This window comes from Phocoena sinus, chromosome 2 (assembly GCF_008692025.1).
Source record: "Phocoena sinus isolate mPhoSin1 chromosome 2, mPhoSin1.pri, whole genome shotgun sequence".
Classification (NCBI taxonomy): Eukaryota; Metazoa; Chordata; class Mammalia; order Artiodactyla; family Phocoenidae; genus Phocoena; species Phocoena sinus.
The window spans coordinates 170,090,936-170,114,868 of record NC_045764.1 but is presented as its reverse complement, the minus strand read 5'-3'; the positions used below and the strand labels follow the sequence as shown (position 1 = coordinate 170,114,868).

General features: G+C 34.2%; 1 protein-coding gene across 22 annotated transcripts in view; it reads right to left on the bottom strand.

The window, feature by feature from the left end:
• The window catches only part of PAPOLA (poly(A) polymerase alpha), a 57,172-nt gene that overhangs the window by 7,833 nt on the left and 25,406 nt on the right, over positions 1-23,933 (bottom strand). For 14 of the 22 annotated variants that reach the window (XM_032624950.1, XM_032624951.1, XM_032624958.1 and 11 more), the window contains 13 exons: positions 23,770-23,881; positions 22,976-23,065; positions 22,747-22,885; positions 21,130-21,202; positions 19,677-19,797; positions 18,635-18,719; positions 14,006-14,059; positions 13,349-13,468; positions 11,946-12,055; positions 8,528-8,649; positions 4,964-5,106; positions 2,763-2,863; positions 2,329-2,549 (listed from right to left, as the gene is read on the bottom strand). In XM_032624950.1, coding sequence (XP_032480841.1) covers positions 2,329-2,549; positions 2,763-2,863; positions 4,964-5,106; positions 8,528-8,649; positions 11,946-12,055; positions 13,349-13,468; positions 14,006-14,059; positions 18,635-18,719; positions 19,677-19,797; positions 21,130-21,202; positions 22,747-22,885; positions 22,976-23,065; positions 23,770-23,881 — 1,491 coding nt within the window. The remainder of the gene's footprint in view (positions 1-2,328; positions 2,550-2,762; positions 2,864-4,963; positions 5,107-8,527; positions 8,650-11,945; positions 12,056-13,348; positions 13,469-14,005; positions 14,060-18,634; positions 18,720-19,676; positions 19,798-21,129; positions 21,203-22,746; positions 22,886-22,975; positions 23,066-23,769; positions 23,882-23,933) is intronic. The other 8 variants (XM_032624952.1, XM_032624953.1, XM_032624959.1 and 5 more) reach the window with 1 other exon arrangement.

The following is a 23,933-nucleotide window of genomic DNA, read 5'->3' as shown; positions in this document are numbered from 1 at the left end:
GGGAAAGGAGATTAGTCTATGAGATAACCTAAAATCCTAAGATCCCTTACATATCTTAAAATGCTATTTTTGTTAGTCAACTCCATGGAGCTGCCATAAGCAGGACTCAAACTGAGAAAATACATAGCACAGAAGATTGCTGGGGGCAGGGGGCGGGGAGTGATGAACCTATATTTTTAAAGATACTTAAGAAACATGAATCAAGGATCTTAATTTACTTACAGATTTGAACAAATAAAAACTATTAAAAAAAAAAAAAAGCAATGACATATGAGCCCTGACTAGATATTTGATATTAGTGAATTGTTCACTTTTTTAGGTGGGTTTACTTTGTTTATACTTTTCTCTTTGCAATTATTATCTTTTAGATACACGATTTTAAAAATACTAAGGAAACGATATGACTGAAGTCTGGATTTTGCATCTAAATAATGCAAGTACAGGGGAAATGGAAAGGAAAAATAATTAAGGGTATAGTGGCTGAATTCACTATACCTGAAATTGCATGATGGGTACATGAAATGATTCTCTTGTGTATATTTAAATTTTTCTGTACTAAGTTAAAAAATCCTATATTCCTATTGCCTCTCTAAACTAGACATGAAACATGAGTGTTTTCTACCAAGGTAAGTGCAAACGAAATTATAAGCATTGTACTGATACATATTTTGGAACTCTCACAGGGTAAGGAATGAAGCCATTAACATTAAGGGAACAGAATGACAGGTATCTAGAGTTATGCTTACATATACCTTACTAAGGCAAAAAGAAATGTGAATTCTGAAATGCTCTGACAACTCCCAACAAATATCAATAAACAGAAAGTGGCAATACACCAAAACTACATTCTTAGGTTGCTGTACAACACAATCATGTAGAACGGGGGCTTTTAATAAAAGATTACTAGGCCTGGAGAGTCTGATCCAGTTTATCTGGATGAGGCCCTAAAATCTGTATTTTATAAAACAAAAACAAGGGCTTCCCTGGTGGCGCAGTGGTTGAGAGTCCGCCTGCCAATGCAGGGGACACGGGTTCGTGCCCCGGTCGGGGAAGATCCCACATGCCGCGGAGTGGCTGGGCCCGTGAGCCACGGCCACTGGGCCTGCGCGTCCGGAGCCTGTGCTCCGCAACGGGAGAGGCCGCGACAGTGAGAGGCCCGCATACCGCAAAAAACAAAAAACAAAAAGCAAAAACAAAAACAAAAGAAAAACAAAACAACAAACCCTGAAAAACTAATTCTGATGCACAACTGAGGTTGAAAATCACTGCCTTAAGAGATAATTACAGAGACAAATGTGTTTCAGAATACACGGTGTAAGATATGATATACTATGCCCATTTTTCATTCGCATTTAGCATCATCAGAGTGACAAAATTCATTAAATTATTCATGTGTAGTTAACAGTGACTGTTTCCAAAAAATCTAAAACAAAAGGATTCAGAATAAGCTAGGAGTAATACTTATAAAGACAATAATCTTTCACTATTAAAAATCAAAACACTGCATAAGATACCTAGTTTTTTCCACGATTCTAAAGAAACCTTCATGTAATGCCTAAGTTCCTAAATAAAAAATTATCAACCAAAAATCACAACAAAATTGGTGTTTTTTGGGCTATCATCTCTTGGACAATGGTGAAAGTTTAATAGAAAAACACAATGAGAGTGACTCCAGGGAACAATGAAAGTGTGTTATAAGCCTACTTCTATTTTAACACAAACATCAAAATCAGTGTACACTTTTAATGGTTTTCCTAAAACTATCTGAGACTTTGACAAGGTAAACCAGCCACTATAAAAAGTGGAAGTATTGTTAGAAAATTTCCTGAAGGGCTGGAGGACACAATCATTCAAGGTACCAAAACTAATCTGACTTCACAGCTTATGGTCAGTCATTCAATAAGAATTCCCTGAGAACCTCTCATATTCAGTGACCCCGTAATACCAAGTACAGTGTAGAGGCTCCAAAACTCCACCTGGATCAAAGAAGCAAAAAACTGTGTCCAAAGGGGCCACCAAAGAATTGGTACACATGAAACATACAGTTATGAGAGAATAATAAATTAAGATGAGATGTAAATCCATGCTAAGTTGTGTTACAGCCTAGACATGCTACAGAAATTTAAACAAGAAACACAGCTTTATGGAAGAGTTAGACACTGAAGAGTAGAAAAGGGTGAAAAGAACTCTGGCGCTAAAGCACTACCTAAAAATAATCTAAAAGCTTTCCTCCATGCTGCCTCTCAACTTGGGCTCACAAAGGTTTTCTTCCACTGGATTTTAAAACAGGTAAGGTGGTATTCCCATGGCTAACTAACATATAGATACCTCTTCTGTTTTGGTTTTCTTGGGACTCTCCTCTTTATGAGGTGAGGATGTCCTCTTGACTCCTACTATAGGATTAGGTGTCTTTGTTGCTGCATTTCCTGAAGGTCTTGGTGGTGGGTTTACCAGACGTGTTGAAGAAACAACTCTGGAGACCGTAGGCTTTGGTGGTGACGAAATGGCTGGTTGTGTGGCAGTTTGAGGAATGCTTTCACTCGATGTACCTAAGTAGTAAGTACATAAATACATAAAAGTTAAATCATATCAACATCAAGTTACAAGTAAAGCTTTTTTATTTTATTCATAAGTTTACAGGTAAATAATAAAATGGTATTAAAAAACTGAATTCAAGCTACCTAACTAACGAAGCCATCTTTCAAAATGAAGGCTACAACCAAATATCATGCAAGTATTTTCAAATCTGTCAGTCTCCTTACCCCCTGAGCTTTCACTGGAATTTACTTGTGGCACAGAAACTTCAGTAGCCTGTATGTTGGTCACAGATGCTGCTGTTACAGCTGGAGCAGGACTGTTTCTGCTAAAAATGGGGAAAAAATTAAAAAGTGAAAAAAGCAAAGAGCGATGTATAAAATTCAATAATAAAATGTAGTATGTGCAGAAGTTATTCTCTAAAGTAAATGATTCTTTAGTTTTACTTCTCATACGTATATATACATCAGTAACTAACTTTATTTCATAAAATATAATCAACAATCAAAAGCACAGAAACATTCTAAAGCAGTGCTAGTCAACAGAACTTCCTATAACTATGACCTATACCTACGCTACCCAATATGGTGGCCACTATACAGATGTAGCTGCTCTACACTTGAAACAGAACTAGTGGGAAATGGAATGTTTAATTTCATTTAATATTAATTAAGTTTAAACTGCCACATGTGGCTAGTGACTAACATTTGACAGAACAGCTAAAAAAAATCTGTTCTTATTTGACTTGGGGTAACTGACTTAAATGATTTGGGATATAAGAAAATATGATCAAAATCTGTAAAGAAGAAAATGGTCTGAGAATTAGAAATAAGTTTCTGCATACAAAACGTAAAGGTTCATGAAACCCTAAAAGCCCATCCAGTGGCCCATATAAACAACAAAGGATCTCAAAACCCAATCCCTCCTTCAATGTTCTGGATCCCACTCACTCCTGTCATCTCAGGAAACTCAAATCACCCCTCCTTCACTGTCCTATCTATTCAACTTTTCTGTCTCAAATAAATCCTATACATTAGCGTTTAAATAATCTCATTTTTATTATCTCCTGAAACAAAAAAGCAAAAAGTCCTCTGTGGTTATTCAGTCTCCTTCAACTACAGCTTATTCAACTCCCAACTGTTGAATGATGATGCCATGAAAAGGTGGGCAAAGCTAGAGGACTTAGATTTTTGGTGCATACATGACATTCACAAAGCTCCACAGAGCTTTGGAGCTCACTGGTATATGGAAGTAAATGAGGTCAAGAGAGTGGGTGATGCCACACCCCCAATAATACAAAGAAGGCATAAAGGACTAACGAGAGAGCCCCGAAAGGCACAAACATCTAACAGAAAACATTAAACAGAAAAGAAGAACTGGTCAGAGAACAACCACAGATTCAGGAGAAAACCTGAAATAGCAAAGCGGCTAGTACATAATAAATACTCAGTATTTGTTGAGCAAATACACATCTATTTTACATTCATGTGCACAAACTCAAAAGTACAGAAAGGCTTTTATATAACTCCCAAAATTCTTGTTAAAATTTTTGCTTCTTCACTCAAAAAAAAGATGATGAAACCATTAAAAATAAAAATCTGGAAGCTAATGCTGTACAAATGAAGAATTTTTTAAAACTACAAGATTTAGGGGCCACGTTGATGCCTAAAGTCTTCAGGTTACGTATGACTGGTCTAAAAACACATCACACATTCAAAGTCCAAGAGAATAAAACTAAATTCATCATCTACTGCACCTCGGCATGTTCTATTTCATACGAATCCAAAGATTCATCCCAACCTTCATCTTTGCCATTGGTTATACTTTAACAATCCAATTTTTAAAACTGCTTTTTTCAAAACATTAAAATATAACATGCATTCATAAAAGTGTTCATGGTTTAAGTATCAACTCATTGAACAAAGGGATGGGCATAACCGTCACAATTTAAAATAACAGCAGTACCACCAGAATCTATAATAAACAGCTCCCTTTGAAAATACAGTAGTATATCCATTAAAAAATAAATCTGCAATGATAACACTATAAGGATTTATGGAAGTTAAAGATAAATATGGCTTTTTGTGTTTTAATTTTTGCCAACATAGGCCATGTTTCTCTTTCAAAATAAAAATGTTTAGCTGCTTTAAATGTTCCTAAAAAGACACTTAATTCTTCAAAAGAAATTTCCACTAAAACCAGCCCACATAAATCTCACCTTCTTTAGAAGATCCTAATATTTTTCATAGATATTTTCCCCCTGCTACACAGGTAATAAGCATCTCCAGGACAGAAACGTGATCTTGTCCCTCTTGTCTGGTTCTCCTTAGCACACCATACAGTTCACCACAGGCAGTAGGTATTTCAACATATGAAACTGGAGGGGTTATTCAAACAGCCACTCCACTTCCTTTCCCTTTTTCCTTACCCCTGAGAGCTGCCAGAACTGTTCAATGGACTGGTCTTCATAGCACTGGTAGGTGAAGGCACAGACATGCTGTTATCACTGTCCATAGACAAGTCGAGGCTGCTGTCATTCAGAGGTGTCAACCTGACACCTTCTGTTGAATGCTGCAATTAATAAAATATTTAATCAAATATACCTTTATTTTATCTAGACCTTTTAAACATAAACATCTTTTACTTAACTGATAAATGATTTCTACTAAAGAGCACAAATCAATGTTTATGATAATCAGAAGTGTCATGCTGACCATAAAAGGTGAAGAGTTGGGGGACACATACTTCCTGACTTCTAAGGATGCTCAACTTAACTACAGTTCTTCAGTGGGAGAAAAAGCGAGAAAAAATGCTATAATAAACCTACACACTGCATGTAAAATACACTGCAAATTAAAAAGCATTTTAATATGAAAACACATGTATCTTAAATCAGAGGACTATTAATACATACACACACTCACATATATATTAGAAAAAAAGTCAGTGGTAAAACACGATAGTAACAATGAGTATCTCTGGCCAGTCGGATTAGAAGTAATTTTTTGTTTATAGATTTCAAATTGTTTTACAATGAAGATAAAAATGTATAATTTCTAAAAAAACTATCATGTAGGTACAATTTAGTGCCACTCCTAGCTATCTGTATGAGTCTCTCAAAAGCAAGAGATTTCCAGTGCTCTATCTGCAACTTAGGATTTTAACATGGTACGTTTAATAGTGTTAACTATCCTGTTAGAATAAAAGCAAAACTAATTTTCTGAAAACTAAACTTCATGACCACATATAAATCCTAATGTTGGTCCTGCTTCTTAAAAATCAAAGCACTCAAAAACAGCTACATAGTGCAGGAAAAACCAAAAGCTAAAAAACTATAAATGGTGCTATGGGATAAAAGTTGATTTCTAAATTGACCAAAGTTTCTATTTTTGTAATCAATGCTATTATAACATCAAATTGATCTCTTCAGCTTTTTTTTTCAGAACACTTTTAGTTTCAAGTGTTCGTTTACCTACAAAAACATTTTAATGGAAATAATTTGCATTATTAATAAAAACCCATACCCCATATGTGTGTGTGTGTGTGTGTGTGCGTGCATGTGTACACCCACACTCCAATTCCCCAAATGACAAGATAATCTAAATCTTTGAGTTAGCACTACAGAGACACCACCTATGTACATAAATCAATATTAATCAAATGGGGAAGATGAGATTTGGGAGAAGGGAGAGGAGAGAAAGGAATGCCTTTCGCCTATGAAGCCAGCTGTAAAACCAGTTTTTTTAATATTGTAAAATAAGCATCTTTCCTATGCAAAAATGCTACCACTCTCACTCTCCATCAGACAAAAAATTTGTTCAGTAAGTAAATTATACTCCATTTCACACAGTTACCTGCCTGACCAGGTGATCAAAAAATAACCTGTGAAGTAACAGGCCAGTGTTGGGGATGATCAGTGAACATGAAGGTTTTAACTGGTTGGTCTGAACACATAACCTTCAAGCTGCTTTGCTTTGCCTCTGTGTCTATATCAAGTTTGGCACAAGAGACTTCAATGCCACAAAGTCATAAATATTCTATCAAACTTTCTAATAAAGACAAATAAAGACAGAACATACTACAGAGAAATAAACACACATTCTTTGCATGCAGACTTAGGTCCAATTCACATCTCATAGTACATGACCCTGGGCAAATGTTTGAATCACTCTGTTTCTTCTATAATAGAGACAATAGCTACAGGTTACTGTATCATTAAATATAGAATACACATCTTCTTTACTGGTACAGTGCTTTGCAAATAGCAGTTAATAAAAGGAAACTATTAATAAGAGTGCAAAGAAAAGATAAGAGTGCAAAGAAAAGAGCATTTAGTGTGTGCCAGGCACCCATCTAAACTACCTCTTACAGGCACTGGCTCATTTTAACCTCACAAAATACATAACGAGGTAGGTAAAATTAGAATTGTGATTTTAAGGCAAATCAAGAACATGGTATTTGTAATACAACTTGCCAAAGTCTCACAGCTAGGATGCAATGGAACCTGAACCTGAACCAGGTAGTCTACTGCAAAATCCTTGATTTAGCTACTTTTGTATCATAATATATTCTATGTTTTAAGAAACAAAACATTATGAAGTTATATTAACTTCATTCCTCTCCTCCCAATCCCAGCCCCAGATAATGAACCATCATCACAGAATGCAGTTTTCATGCTCTAATGCATACTTGTATTTCATATTCTATCTTAAAAGATATACTGTAAACTTTTTATAAAAGTATCAAGTGATATATATTTATCTGTACTTTTTTTTTTTTTTTTTTTGCGGTACGCGGGCCTCTCACTGTTGTGGCCTCTCCCGTTGCGGAGCACAGGCTTCGGACGCTCAGGCTCAGCGGCCATGGCTCACGGGCCTAGCCACTCCACGGCATGTGGGAACTTCCCGGACTGGGGCACAAACCCGTGTCCCCTGCATCGGCAGGCGGACTCTCAACCACTGCGCCACCAGGGAAACCCCATCTATACTTTTTAACCCAATACATTCATATATGTATCTCTAACTCATGTATTTCCACTGATCTAAGTATTCCATTTTAAGAATAAGCCACTTTTTCGGGTTCAAGCCCTGGTCCGGGAAGATCCCACATGCCACGGAGCAACTAAGCCCATACGCCACAACTGAGCCTGCACTTCAGAGCCCGTGAGCTACAACTCCTGAAGCCCGGGCTCCTAGAGCCCATGCTCTGCAACAAGAGAAGCCACAGCAATGAGAAGCCCGTGCACTGCAACGAAGAGCAGCCCCTGCTCACCGCAACTAGAGAAAGCCCACGCAGAGCAACAAAGACCCAATGCAACCAAAAATAAATAAATAAAGGAAATAATTTTTTTAAAGTTATAAAGAATAAGCCACTTTTGAAACCACTTAAAGTAAAAATATTATTTTTATTATTTATTTCTGCACTAAAATTTCAATACAATTTCAAATTTAAAAGTCCAAATAAGAAAATCATGGCTAATAAGTTATACAACAGGAAGCATCAACACCAGAACATCATACTTGAGGTTACCACTGTCAGTGATCTTATATCCAATAACTTTTAATTTTTAAATAATATACGTGTATAATCCTTATGAAACTAAAATGATTTTCATTTAAAAAGTCACACAACTTACTTGATCCACATATTACCTAATTTAACTTTTTTTACCTTTAAAAGGAAAGGAAGTTACATACTGATGTGGGCTATTAAATGGATACCAATAAGAGACATTGAAAAGAGAATATAAATATATATAAAATAAGGATATGAAGCATTGCCACTAATCTGAAGTCTGAAGGAAGTGTGTGCAAGAAACCTGATCAGGAGCAAGGTTTCACATAATGGAATTTCTCCATGTAATAGGTTTTCAAAATGCTGTGATCTATTTCAAATATGACTTATTAACTCAGCCTAAATTCTGAAATATTGATACGCTGGATACATAAAACATTATGTTAGTAACGCTTTTTAAAGTACTTTCTAAATTTACCTTTTTCTTTTTCTGAAGCACATGATTAGGCAGTAGTTGATGGAGTTGCTTTCTTCTTACATGCATTGCAGCAATTTTCATGTCAACCTCAAACATCTTGCTGTTTATTGCTTGCCTATAAACTATACAATTAGGAAATTGTTACAAGAAATAGAAACATCTTCATAAAGGCAGTTAAACTAACCCAGGAGAAGCTATTCTAAAGTACGGATCTGTTTTCCATCAATATTGCCTATCTATAAAATTACCAGGTCAAAACCTATCTCAAGTGTCTCTTACCACAAGGTGTACATAACGAATAAGAACACATAGTATATTAATTCTTCCAGTGTAAAAACTCTTAAAGTAATAAAAGAGTTAACGCCTTAAGAAATGACAGAACTGGAGGACTTCCCTGGTGGCGCAGTGGTTGAGAGTCCGCCTGCCGATGCAGGGGACGCGGGTTCGTGCCCCGGTCCGGGAAGATCCCACATGCCGCGGAGCGGGCTGGGCCCGTGAGCCATGGCTGCTGAGCCTGCGCGTCCGGAGCCTGTGCTCCGCAACGGGAGAGGCCACAACAGTGAGAGGCCCGCGTACCAAAAAAAAAAAAAAAAAAAAAAAAAGGAAAGAAATGACAGAACTGGACAAAAGGGGTTTCTTAAATTCATACTTATTTATGCTACCAGTATAATTTAAAATTCTAGCTCGAGTATGTAACCACCACAGCAAAACAACAAAGTGGAAAATTTCATTCACTCAGTCATAAAACGATTTACTGGGCGCCTATACTGTATCACATGTTCTAGACATGGGGGATATAGCAGGAAATAAGAGATCAAAAACTTCAGAGTCCACATTCTAGGGGAGAAACACAACAGAAAAAAAGGTAAAATATATTTCATATCAGATCAGTGATAAGAGCTATGGAGAAAAAATTTGAGTAGGGAAGACGACAGGAAGCTCAGCCTGGAAACTGAGATTACAATTGAGTGAAGACTCAAATGAAAGTGAGTAAATAAACTGTGAGTACCTGGTGGAATCTACACTAGGAAGAGCAAACATCAAGGACAAAAGGTCCCAAGCATGCCTGGGATGTTTGAAGAGTAACAAAAAGGCCACGGGGAGAAGGGAAAGTAGAAGATCCATAATCCCTTATCTGCAATTGTAAAATCCCAAAAGCTCCCCAAAATAGAAGTTTTTCCTAAGACTGGCACCAAACCTCAACTGGCAACAAACCCTGATTTGAACTATTTGTAGCTATTTAATCTCTCTACCTGTACCTTATGTAAATATCTTACAGAAATGTTACGGCCTTTGACTACCAAATGTCACTCCAGACCTCACTGGAAATATTATTTACTAACTTTGTTACCTTACTGGCCTCAAGACATATGGATAAAGGATTCTGAACTTATTAAGTTTTATATATGTCTATATATTTCTTATTATCAATATAAGAAATGAGGTCAGAGACACAATAAGAAGACTAGATCACATAAAGGCTTGCAAGCCACAGTAAAGATCTGGACTGATTCAGAGTGAGATGGGTAGCCATTACAGGTTTTAAGCAGGTGAGACATGATTTGGCTTAATGTCATTTTGGATGCTGACTAAGAATAGCTGAAGGCAGAACAAGAAAACTACAGAAATGACAGTAATCCAAAAGACCAGTGATAAGTGGCTTGGACTAGGGGTATAAACAGCAATTGGTAGCAGAAATCTCAACATACTCTGAAAGTAGGGACAGGAGGATTTTTTAATAGATTAATACCAAGTATGGGGAAAACAGGATTCAAGGAAGACCGCAAGACTTCTAGCTTGAGCAACTACAAGGACACAGCTGTCACTGCCTGAGATCAAAAAGATATGAAGAGAAGCTAGAGGAGACCGGGAGTAAGAACTTTGAGTTTTCAACATGTTAAATATGCTTTATTAGAAAATCCCACAAAGTATTCCATTAAAATGTTTCAAGATACAGGACAACTAAATATTTCCTTCCCCAAATATCTGAAAGTTGCTTTAAAATCTTGATGGTTCATTAGCACAATCTTTGATAAGCAGTTCAATTAGGTATAATGTCCAAAACAAATTTTCTAGTCTAAGTATCTCTACATGATTTGTTAGTTCATAAATAGTTTAAGTTGACATCAGAATTTTTACTTTGGAAAAAACCGCTACTCTGGTGTTCAGCAAGTGGAGTTTTCACACTCCAAATCACATCCTATAAAACCTGTATAAGTGCTTTTGTTGTCATAATGATTAAGGGCTACTACATGATAGGGACGCTAAATATCCTTGAACGTGGACAGTTCTTTGCAATGCACTGTACCACGTCCTACTTACATTCCTAAAGATGAAAAACCTACTTTATCAATTATTTGAATAAGAACTCAACTCAATTTTACATAAAAACAAAGTATTTTTAAGCTGAATGTTCTAGGAAAAGTCATGTCACCAATGGCAATGCTGCTGATGGTCTCTGAATCACAACAGATAACACCTGTATCATAGGAATTCAGCTACCACACTGCTAGTGATTCTACATATAGCTGCAATTACCTACTTAGGTATGTCTTCTAGTCACTGTACCTAAGCATTTACATACTGAAATACATTCTTTTCCTTTTATTTCTCCTTTACATTTAGTGTATGATACTGACATTTTAAAAAAATGTACCGATTTTTGTCTCTCCTTCTCCAAGGAGGTAAAAAACTTTTACTGTTACGTCTGAACGTCCTTAGGTGAAGACTCCTTATTGTGGACAGGTGAGAAAAACACACATTAAAATTTTTTTAAATGGAAAGGAGAGATGTATGAAAGAAAAAATTATTAGTCCCTAAAGAAGACGCACATTTATCATGTCGCTAAGTACATTCACCATTCCCTTGAAAATATGCGTATCTACAGAGTCTTAGCTTCTGTCAACTATATCCACCATCTGGTCTTTAGCTAAACCATACTACCTTGTATCTCAGGGTGCAGGTCAATCCAAAATGAAGCCTTCATCATTGTATCTCCCACCCATGAATTAACATTTGAGTCTATAAATGACATAGGGATAAATTTTCTCATGTCACCAGAAGTTTAGCTTCATAAATTTCTAAGGTTCAAGATTATTAAGGCAATCAGACACAGATTCAGTCTTTTAAGACAATCAAATATTCAGGTGGTTTCTAATTTCATAAGTAATCGTGGGCAAATTAAATTTAAAGTCGTTCAACCATTTAACTTTAGGTCTACCATAAGAGAAAAAAAATCATTTATATATTAGACATGACTGAAACTAATAACTAATCTAAAAATATTAAGGTAATTTTGATGATCATTGTAAAATATTCCCAAGTAATTTTAACAGCTATTGCAAATTCCACTATGGTACACATGAAGACAAATTCAAATATGCAAGTACATGTTTTGATTATCTAAGTAGAGATATACCTGTATCTGTGAAAGACTGAATATCGTAGGTGAGATCAACACTGAGATTTTCAGAGTTTTCTGTTTTTTTAAACACTAACCCAATCACCCACATCGTGCGAAATTCTTCCCTGTAAAATAAGAAGCGTATTACTGTAGTTTATCAGGATTTCATGAGAACAGTTATCAATGTGGTTGACAACCTGAGATACATGGAAATACTCAGAATATAAATATATAAACAAACTAAGTAAAGTTCTAAACCAAACTGCATCAAAACTCAAATTCCTCCTCCATACCTGCCCTCTATATTCCTATTGCTATATAAAAAACTGGAGTCCTAGGACAAATATACTCTTCATTATCTATGTACTGACAGCCAATATTCTTAATGATAATCTTAAGTACCAAAGGCACTGCAAAGAAAAATTATGTTCATACTAATGAATGACATGTTTTACAAAAATTTGAAACAAAGAAAAATAGTGTAGATATAAAAATTTAACTAGACCTTAACATACATTCCTTAAACTTTTAAACTCAAATGAAAAGGCCACATGTACAGAAATCTGACCGCAGCATAATAATAATGGGTGATTCAGCTACTTTTCAACATTTAATGATATATCTACTGAATGGATCAGTCTTTTAATAATTAAGATCGCAGCAACAAAAAAATTTATAAAAAGCTCAAATGCCAACTCTTTTACATGAATGCAAAAGGAAATAATCTGCAGAATCAGAGAAATAGCTGTTCTATTACAGCACAATCTTAAAAGATCCATTCACTAATATTGTTCAATCTTTAATGCTACTGCATTTTTTTGAAAAAGCTCACTATTAAAACTCCCCTCACCCTCTAAATAAAACAAAGTGATTATAGGCAAAGTAGAATTTCATATAGGTAGTAACACAGCAACAATCAAACCAGAAATTGACCTACAAAAAGATCCTTAAAAGAATAAGGCAAGGCAGCTTTTAACAACATATCTTCTCAATGTTCCAGAACCTATCACAAATCAAATTTTTGCAAGGTCATATCAAAGCATGTTTTCTTTTTCAAAAAATTAAGATAAAAAGCAAAGATCGATGTTTGATATAGCAGCTATCCTGAAAACCACTCTACAAAAAAGGGGAGGTGTGTTCAGAAATGCTGAAGTGCAGACCTACAGAATCTGAACTCAAATTAGTTAATAGGCACCTCGTCATTACAACTTATTTCAGGGGTGATTTTTTGCAAAAAAACGGTGTTTCTCTTCAGTGTTTCTGATCAGGAAACCCTAAACCATAAATTTCAACTTGGTCTGACCCATATGTAATCAACAGAATAGTAACTCGAGTTAATAAAAATTGCCTATAAAACTTCCATGAGCAAAAGTTGAAAAGGGGATGAGGAAACTGGATTAAATGAGAGGACTGCTTACTTGTCAGGATTTTCTTTGGGTGCTGGAAATGACTGGGGATTCACATGAGCCAGTGTAATAAACTCATTCTTCTCCAAACTTCCAACCAGGATTCGGATTTTTGATTCCACCAAGCCCACCCTGAACAAATGTCACTCATTATTAATGAAAATTCTGGTTAATTTTAAAAATAAAATAAAATGCAGAAAATCAAGTATGTTTGTGTAAAGCTGTAATATGAAGATCATAAAACACACATATGAGGGCAGTTCAACTGTCTAAACTCCCATAGATAAAACGAAAGCCTTATGTTCTACCCCAAAAATGAAGTGAAAACTGCAGGAAGAAGAGAATCAAGCCACATTTCAAGCCAGGAAGGTTACAAAAGACAACCCCACAAATATTTAAAGAAAAAAAATCAGTAAACTAAAACAAAGCACTTTAAATATACAGTTAAGAAATAATACATGGATCTCTATAAGGCAAATAAAAAAACTGTACATATGGATCTCCAAATTCCTATACTTCCATTACAAGTAGTAAAGCTCCATTTATGAACAAAACCAAACTTGATGTTTTAAGGACTTCCACCTCCTACTGTGTTCTGTGGCTATCTGATTCATTTTGAAGTTTTGTTTTTGTTGTTTTTTGTTTTGTAAAATCTAATCTTATACTCACCATTCTAGGCGTTGTTTTTCAGTTGGTGCACTTGCTAGAAGTACAATATAATGCCTTTGAAGATAAAGACAACATGCTATTTATTTCATTTAAGTGCTTTGTGCTGGATATTAACACCATAATGTAATAAGCTTTTTGACAGTTATAGATCAATTTAGCAAGAGAGAACTGTAATCTCAGTTTGCACATAAAATCATAAATGCTAAATTCCACAAGTTTCTAACTACTGGCAAGTTTAATTCTTCTGAAAAAGATAGTAATTTTATGAATAATTACCCAAAAAGAAGCTTAATTCAAAAACGATGACTAAATATCAACTGATAACTTGGTTCAATGATTCTGGTGGAGTGCTTTTTCTATAAAGAGCTACCTCACTAAAATATAACCTATTAAAGCAAAATTGCTTTGATGGAAATAAAGCACCAAGGCTTTAGCCACAAAAACAGGGTCACTAAATATACATACATCAGTAACTTAAAAAATAGTATCAAACACATCATGCTTTTTAATTCAAAGGTAGCAAAAATTAAACTGAATACTTAAGTTAGGCCTCACGATTTTTTTCAAGCAACAGTATGAATTTCTATAACAAAGATGCAGACATCATTAATGTGAGAGCAACAAAGAAATGTGATTTCTATGCAGAATCCAATTCCATTCAAATTAGAGCAAAATCAAGTTTTCATTTCAGAAAAACACCATCATGACCGACTATTTTAAATCTTTTTAAAACAAACTCTTTACAACTAAAGAATTTCGTAAGACTAAAAAAGAAAAAGTCCAGTCCAACATACTTTTCTACAAAATCCATTTTAGAAGTGATAGAAATCAAACTTCTCACCAGAAACTTTACCTCAAAAAGCAAACTGATAGTAGGTGGAAAAGTCAGAATTATGACTAAGAATTTTAAATTAACTTCAAGTATTTATAAACTTAAGGTAACAGAGGTAATATACATAAATATGAAAACACGTAGACAGAAAATTAATGTGCAGTCCAAATCCATACAGACCAACCAATACTTCGTTTCCTTTACCAGTTTAATCTGTTCAGCAATTATTTAGAGCAAACCAAATATACAGAACAAACACAGCCCAAATAAATAAAAGTTAATAAAAGCACTAAAAGCTCATGCATTTTACATATACAGAAAACCCTCTTGGGGCCCTAAACTCTCTTATAAATCAAACAAAATCCTAATAAGCTCAGTAACCTGATTTCCAGTTCCCTGGGAGTTTGAAAATGGACAACAAATTTTAAAAGGGGCGGGGTGGGGGGGGGGGGCGGAGAGGGGATGGAGAAAAAACTCTGACTAAAGTATAACAACTTATAAGAGGATAAGACAAAGTATAAAAAGCAGGCATGCACACAAAAACTCAAAACAGCAAAGCTGTCTGGGTTCACCTAATATGAGGACAAAACTCAAGTCTCTAAATCACTCTTTTAGAGAAATGGATACTCTTAATGACCACCTGAGTCTTGAACAAAAACTTAAATGATATATAATGTTCTCTACTTATGCAAAATATAAAATCCATTTGAACATAATCTTGTTGGTAATTCAAAGTTTAAAGTTTTAAAGCTTAGAGTTCAACTTTGGTTCTTACTGAAATCCAGTGGAAAGGGGGGGGGTCTACTCTGCACATCGTTTATGATAAAGGCACCTGTTTAAATAATGCTCAAAGTTTTAAACAGCTTAGCAAGTATGTATGCGAAGTCAAATGTCCTTCACTCAGCCAAATTTAAGCAAATGTGAAAAAATACAGTAATCATGTTTAATAGAAATAACCTGTCATTAATTCTTAAGTTACCTATCAGAGCACAGAGACCAAGCAGAAATAGGTCTAAATTTAGACTATTTTGTTGCTGCTCCAAAAAACACCATCCCCTACTTTACAGTGCCACTATCATGCTTCAGGTACTCAAATGCCTTCATGAAACACTGAAGCCAATGAAATAATGATTAACTTTCCCCAAAATTTAAAGATTATCAGTTTCCAATAAAAAAATTTAACTATAAAAATGTACCACAGTTGAATTAAAACCTCTTTAAAAGCTTCTAAAAACACTTAATTTAGTTGCTATTATTACCTCACAAATATTTACTCCAAAAAAGCATTTTGTAAGTAGGTTTCCTGGCCATTTCATCACATTAATATTTTTCCCTGGGTAGGTAACAGCTCAGATATGTGCACCGAAAATCTAATTAACTTAGACAAAAATCCTTGCAATTCCATCTTCAAGTAACTCAGGCCCAAGAATTACAGTTCACTATTTTTAAAGCCTTTAAAATATTATGAGGCTAAATTATTCTATACATACATACTCCTTGAAATTATAAATTATTAATCCTATTCCTGAGAACATTTGGCTTTTTCCCCTAATACCTTTGCTTCCTCGTTTCCTAAGGAAATGGAACATCTGAAATAAGTATTCACATTTCCTATGTCAATAATGATTTATTTTACTGCTGGTTACTCACTTATGTGAGCTTGAATATACTAAAGGTAAAACATGAAAAATATTTTCTTAGAACTATAAAATTTCACAAGGCAGTGTTCTCCCTTTTTCACAAGAACACTGATATCTTCTGAAACATGGTCTGCTTTCTAAGACAACTGAAATTTCCTTCATGGCTTCTTCCCTTCCAAGAAAGGCAGGCAGGTATACTATATGGCTTAAAATATTTCACATAACAAACACAATACTTTCAGGATATGCTTGAAATAAGCTTAACCAACTCTGACTCAAGGCAAAACTAAGGATTTCAGTTCAGTTGTACAGCTAATCTTTGGGGTAATTCATATAATACGTTAAAAGAAAAATTCAAATCTGGGAATACTTGAGTATAATGATAGCAATCACTAATGCTTTAACAGGAAAAATTTTTGAAATAAGTTAAAAACGTAAGTAGAATTTGGTATAGGTAAAACTAGCTCATTGTCACGTTTTCAAATCCTTTTTCGCAGGAGTCACAGCTGAAATTTAAATTTTCCTGATATAATTTCCTCTATTTGTTGCTACATCCTCATATCTAATTATGTTTAAAGTTATTTTTAATAACCTAAAATAATTTGATTGTTTCAAGAGAATTCAGTAAAGACAGTAATCTATAAATCTTTTCATCAGTCAACTGAAGACCTTATATGTACTATTTGGCATAGACTGAAGGACAGCCTAAAAGTTTTAAAAGAAAGATTTAAGCAAGCTTTAAAAAAAAAAAAAAAACTTCAAAGTTCTAGTTAATACAAATTTATTCAAATAGATGACATTATCAAGGTTTCTTCAATTTCAACACTAGTCTTTCTTAAAGTGAAAGAAACCAGTTAAGTGGGTACTTAGAAGAACTTCAATCTACCCACCTCTTACTCCTACAAGAAAGTGAGACAGGAAAAATTATCTAGCTTCACCTTGGATTCTCGGGGATTAAGAGATGCTAGCATTTTTCTATGAGACCAATTTCTTTATTCTCCTTACAAGTAATCGTGTACTCTTCCATGATGTAGTTTTTAAAGCATCAGAATATGTATTTATTAGTTTAAATGTTCAAAGGTACTTCCTCAACAGTGGTTAAAATAAAAAACAATGGAAAATTATCTGCCAAATGGAAAAGCACAACTTATGGGGAATAAGTAATAAACAAGAACATTCAATGTTATGCTATTTAAATTTTTACTGACAATGCAGTGCTCCCAGAACACAACAATTAAGCTGGCTCCATTATTGCTTTTTCATGCAAAAGATACAGAAACAAAACACAGAGACATCATGAAGGTCATCATTCTTGTTTTTAATTGGGGAAATAGCATAGAGCAATCTTGCTTAGATTATTACAAAACACAATCCAACACAAGATCAAATGGTCAGGAAAATTTCAAGCATTAAAGAAAAAAAATTTTTTTAAGTGGGACTTTGGCAAGTTTTCAGCTCAGGGCAAATAAAAGTGCAAGTCCATTTTTTTAAAAGTAAGATTTATTATAACTTACAGTTTTCATCAAAACCAACACAATCAGGCTATTAACCTGTACTACGGTATTAAACCATTATACTAAAACCATTAGTAAAAAAATATTACACCCACTGAGATTCCATGAAAATTATCTGTAGAAATATTTGAAGGGGACTTACTAACATTAGGGGGAAATGGTAGGCCAATCATGTGCTATAACTACTGAAAACATTTTACTGACTACATACACTGACATTTTATTAGCTTTGCCTATGTTATAGAGAATCTTAATGATAAATAAGTTTCCAGAACTGGCTGAAAATACTTACTTAACAGACACTATTAACTACAGATTTTAACAGTTCACTCCTCTGCCAAGGTATACAGATTTAGAGTTTTGGGGATGACTAACAAGCCTTCAGAACTGATGTTGCTACAAGTGTAGAAATTTGGTTACATCAGGCAGCAAAACTGTATGGACTACACTTTACCTTGATAAAGAAATAATAAGGGGTTTACTAAAAACAGTATGCCCTTTGTGACAGGAAGAAAACTTGTATAGAAGATGTTTAAAGGAAAATTCAAGACTACATTAGTCTAGCAAAAAGAGATGTCACGTATGCTACCATTAAACCATTACTTAAGAGAGCAACATGTCCGACATGCCTTAAAATACATACTTGTACTTTTGAAAGAAGTTTGGAGCTTCAAAAAGTTTGGACCACTCTGCCTTACTCAGCAAAATTTCATCTGTGATAGCAAGACCTAAATTAAAAACATATTAAAATGTTTGCATGCTTCAGTCTAAGAATCTATAATTTTAAAGATCTTAAATACACCACATGCATTCACTATATTCCTGAAATCATAATTTTAACATAGCAAGTTTAGTCTATGGCTCTAGAGCATACAGATTCTTACATACACTCTTCAAAAAACCTGGAGGGTTCCTTTCAGATCCAGTTTTCTGGCAAATTGCCATTACTCTAAAATGCCATGCTCATAGAATGACTCTCTCCTAAAACTGAAGCACTGGAGTTACCCAAGAAAGAAAACTTTCCCATAAGCTTTGCTTCCTGCCTTTCTAAAAAACAAGTTTCCCATAAAAGGATAGCGACATCTTCCCATGAAGAGCCCCTGTAGACTACAGAAAAGAACTTTACACTTCTGAGTCTGACGCTGGCAGTCATACAGCTGATTCTATTTCCTTGACTTGTGTCAAATTTAACAATCCAGTTCTAGCTACTTCCCTTAAAGACCATTTAGCAATAGCTACTCCTTCAAATTAGCAGTACTACTGGGATTCAGAAGTTTAGAGGTTATTCCAAAACAGTGGGCAGTTTGGTCAAAATCCTGCTCAAAGCTCTTTTCAAGTATACTGCCTGCTAAAAGCCTCTCATGTCACCCAGTAGAGAGAAAACTATGACATCATTTAAAATTTCACATGGCAATAGTATGGAACTAAACCATAAAGGCCCAGCTAAGGATGCAATTTTCAATTTTGGTTAATCTTCCAATATATAATCAAAAATAAATTGCTTAAAAGAAATTAAACTGAGTTTTCCAAGTTAATTCTCAAATATAATCTGTTAATCAATAAATAAACACCAAAATCCACTTCGGTGAATGCTTTCTCCAATTTAATTGAATACCCGACTACGGGGTGTACAATGGTATGTAAATCCTTTGTGTATAAAGGAGAGCATAAGGATAAACACTTACCTTGTTTAAACTCCTCAACCATGACCATCCGTGTTGAAACGGACACATTGTACGTGGAGTTCTGTTGTGGGTATGCTGGTGTAATTATAGGCATAAGATGGTACCTATCACTGGGGTTTACCTACATACAACAACAGCCAATCAGTTTCTTCAAGTACATATGCAACAGATACTTGGACTTTTTACCCCTTGTTAAACTGAACCAATGATTAAATTTTATTTCATTTCACAGCTGGAGTTGAGAAAGAAAAACCATGTAAAGAGACACTGTTTATACAGGAATTCTTTACAGAATCTGTGATTTGGTCTAATGTTCTGTTTCAATCATTTGGGCATGACTGTTTTGGCAATCTTACTAGAAATAGTGTGCCTGTCAAGCAAAAAAAGGTTCTAATTGGGCATCTACTGATGTTTAGTTTTTCTTTTTTCTACAACAGAAATAGGGATGTACACACACAATTACAATTTTGAGAAATGTCATAGTATGTTCTGTGTAAAACGAATTTTAAACTTAGTTTTTAATATACCCTTAATTTATCAGGAGTAGAAGCTTATTAACACATGGTAAAACTACTTTATCCATGTTGGTATCATTTTAAGATATAATGAAATGATTTAATAACTATTAATTTTAATCTGTATACTAATGATAAAAGTGGCATAGTTCCACAGAGGAAATTGAAATTGTAAATTCACATCCCTCCAAAATTAAATGTCTTGAGGTTCGGAAAACTTAAAAATTCACAGCTTGATGTCATTAACAAAGCTTAAAACTGACAAAATTTTTGATGTTGTAATAAAATAGCAAATTAATGTAGAAAAATAGAATTTTATAAACCTAGAAAGCCTTATTCAAACCTAAATTTATTTTATCAATTAATAAAGTGCATGTTAAACATTTAAACTGAGTAAGCAGTAAAGGTCGTAACTTCCAAAGAAGCAGAATGGAAGCTCCTCTTCAGCCCAACCATGCTTTTGTAATCTGAATTAACCAAACCAATTTTTACAATTACATCACAGTAATTAAAGTGATATTGCTTAGAAGTTATCTGCCACGGTTAAACATTAAGCAACAGTTTTCCTACAATAACCCAATTTTAACAGAATATTTAGATCAAACAAAAAAAAATACAGGGATTTTTAGTATCCTTTTATTTTTTCTTTTAAGCACAAATGCCCACACAACTTTGACTTACAAGGTAGTTCTATATAGAATAAATTAAAATTAGTGATCTCGATATTATAAACTATGTACAATTAAATGTAGTTTACAGGGTACATAATTATGCTTCTCACATCAGAGGAAAATTATAGTTGAGATTAAAAAGAAAGTGTAATACGAACATGTCCGCTCATACGTAACAGGATGGGAAGTCTCCCTGAAGTTTATGCAGATGATTTTTACTTGTTATCGCACAGTGTGAATTTGTAGGGGAAAAAATAATACACTAACCCTTGGGTCCCATACAGGCAAATTAAGATTGCATTCTTCAGGCTGTTTCAATAGGACTGGATTTGGCCATTCCCTGTTTAAAAAGATTGTAGCACTTGATAAGACTATTGGATATTACCATCTACACGTATTTTGTTAAACATACAGCATTTGTGAATGTGATCCTTCTTCATTCATTTTGCCCTCTTGGTATATATAATCTTTTATTCCTTTATTCCTTTCTGTCGACGTTAGACTACTTGAATTACATTTCCTCTATGAAAGTAACTTAAACCATTTGGTAGCTTTCTCAGACTGAAGTCAAATATCTTCTCTGCCTCGCAGAGAAGAACTGATAAAGCACTATTCAAATTTAAAAGTACTATTCCGAGACATCTGATGTGTTCACCGCAAACTTGAACAGGATAAAATCTCCCTTGAAAAGACAAAGATCCTGTCTTTAATTCATTATAGGCAAAGGAGCATGAATAATTATAAAAATTGATTAGGAAAATTTTTCTCTACCTCATGACAAAGGTTATTAATGTGAATATGTGTAATGATGTGAACACACTGTTTTCAAGATATGTTTTGTGAGTTAGCTACTTCAGTCCTTTATAGAAGAGATTAAAAACTGGAAAACATTTGCCATCTTTAGTATCAAGGTTAGCTTCTTAAATATATTATTTGCCATGTATGTGTAGCATTAAGAGAAATTCTGATATTTTTCTCATCAAACCTGGTTATATATAATTAAGTGCTATCAAATCCATAATTACAGAATGTGTATTGAAAAGTGTGGCACAGTTCTAAATTATAAATTGTCTCCAATAACTCTAATTTTTATAAAATAACTAAAACTCTTTTTTCAGAGGGAGGAGGTACAGAGGTTGGCACAAATAGGGAAGACAAATCTTTCAGATCAATTTGATTAAAAACCAAGAACTCTAACCTTTTGGGCCAAAGCAACTAATGTGAAATAGCAATCTTTTATATTACTTAAAAGAAATAATGGTTAAAAAAAGAAAAAAAAAGAAAAAAAAAAGAAATAATGGTTGACAAATGTGACCAGGCTGAAATGAAGGAGAGCATTAAAAAAAAAATCTCTCCTGGGTTAATGACTAATCTCAAAGGGATGCTCAATTGCTTTTCAAGCACTTACAGTTATCCTTAAAAGCTTTATATACATTTACATCCTTAACATTCTACCAAAGATAAATGGGCAACTGAAAGCAAAAAACAACCACAGGAAACTAATGGCCTATAGATCTAGAAGAATTCAAAGAGTAAATTAAAAGAGGTGGTATATATAAAGCTTTATCCAAAGTAACTGATATCCCAACCTACCAACTCACTGGATTTTAGCAGACATTATAGCTAAAATTCAGTTTATTTAGAGAGTAAGTTTACGCATGGAAGTACAAACAGCACCTGCCTTGCTATCCTGGGAAAGCTAGGGAAAAGGAATGGAATTTAGGTTTGCCATTTTATACACAACATGATCTCCCCGAGGCTACCTATACTGCTACATCATGAACTAAAATTTGAATCTGAGACCAGCTGCAGAAATGTCATAGAAATAAGACTAAACTTCAGTGTCTACAATCAATTTTATTTTAATATAATCTAAACACATACCATTTAGAAAATACCAAGAAAAATTTATGTACAAGAGTTGATGCTATTGCATTTGGATAAAGCTGGCAAGTTCTTGCTACTAGCATAGCCCAGGAAACACCACCGAGGAAACCTAATATATTGGAATAGATGTTGTGGCCTGTTGATAAGGGAAAAGCAAAAAGAAAAGTTAGTGTTGAACAAAAGCTTAAACATTTTTAATAAGCTAGCCAACAAATTCGGAACTCACGTTTGGCCCACAGTTTGATAGCTCTCAGGGTTAACCTGAAGTTGTCAATGTTTGGTACTAGATGTAAAATTTCATCGGTTACCCTGCAACCTGATTAATAGGAGTAAAGAAAAAAAAAAACAGAACATTAAATTATCAAAAGTTTAATGATAATATTTCTTTTAAATTTTCTGAGACTAATGTCAAATTAAATAAAAATTTACTTTGTAAAATCAGTAATGTTAATAAAGTGGCAAATAAAAAATATAAAACTTTTACCTTCTATCACAAACACTACCCTAAAACCAGATAATCTGAACTGTAATCTGCTTTATTTCAAAAACTTTCAACCTATAATTAAAATGTGCTCCAGTTCAGAGATGGTGACTAGGGTTTGATCCATTTAAGTTTCCAGGAATTGTTCTTCAAGAGCATATTAACAAAACAATGCTAAAATAAGTGTTCAAATGTAACCCTTTTAAAAGCACAACAGTTGAAAATGTTACAAAGGTTATCAGGATCAAAATTAATAGAGTTACAAGGTGAAACCTGAGCCACTAGCAATAGAGTACAAATGTCAGACAGTATTTAAACATCCCAGGAAGAAAAGAAATAATAATGCAAGATACCAATGATTTAACAAATTACTAAATGCTCCACTGCAGTCTAACTATTAAGCAAGAAGTTCATTTTATTTGACTCACTATGGATAAACAATATAGCCATTAAAAGCTTCATTATGAAGCCTGAGTTAAAAACTATTTCATATTTGACCAAAACTGCTACTATGCAAAAGGAAGTAGGTTTTTACATACCGTTAAGACTTCTTATGCACCTTATATCTAAATTTTTAAGCAGACTGTCATCTCTTAAGTCCAAGTCTTCTGGAATAGTCTGCAGTGCTAATCTTGCAAACAAAATATCAATCTAAAACAAAAACAAAACAAAACATTCCATGTCTGCCTATTTTTAAGGCATT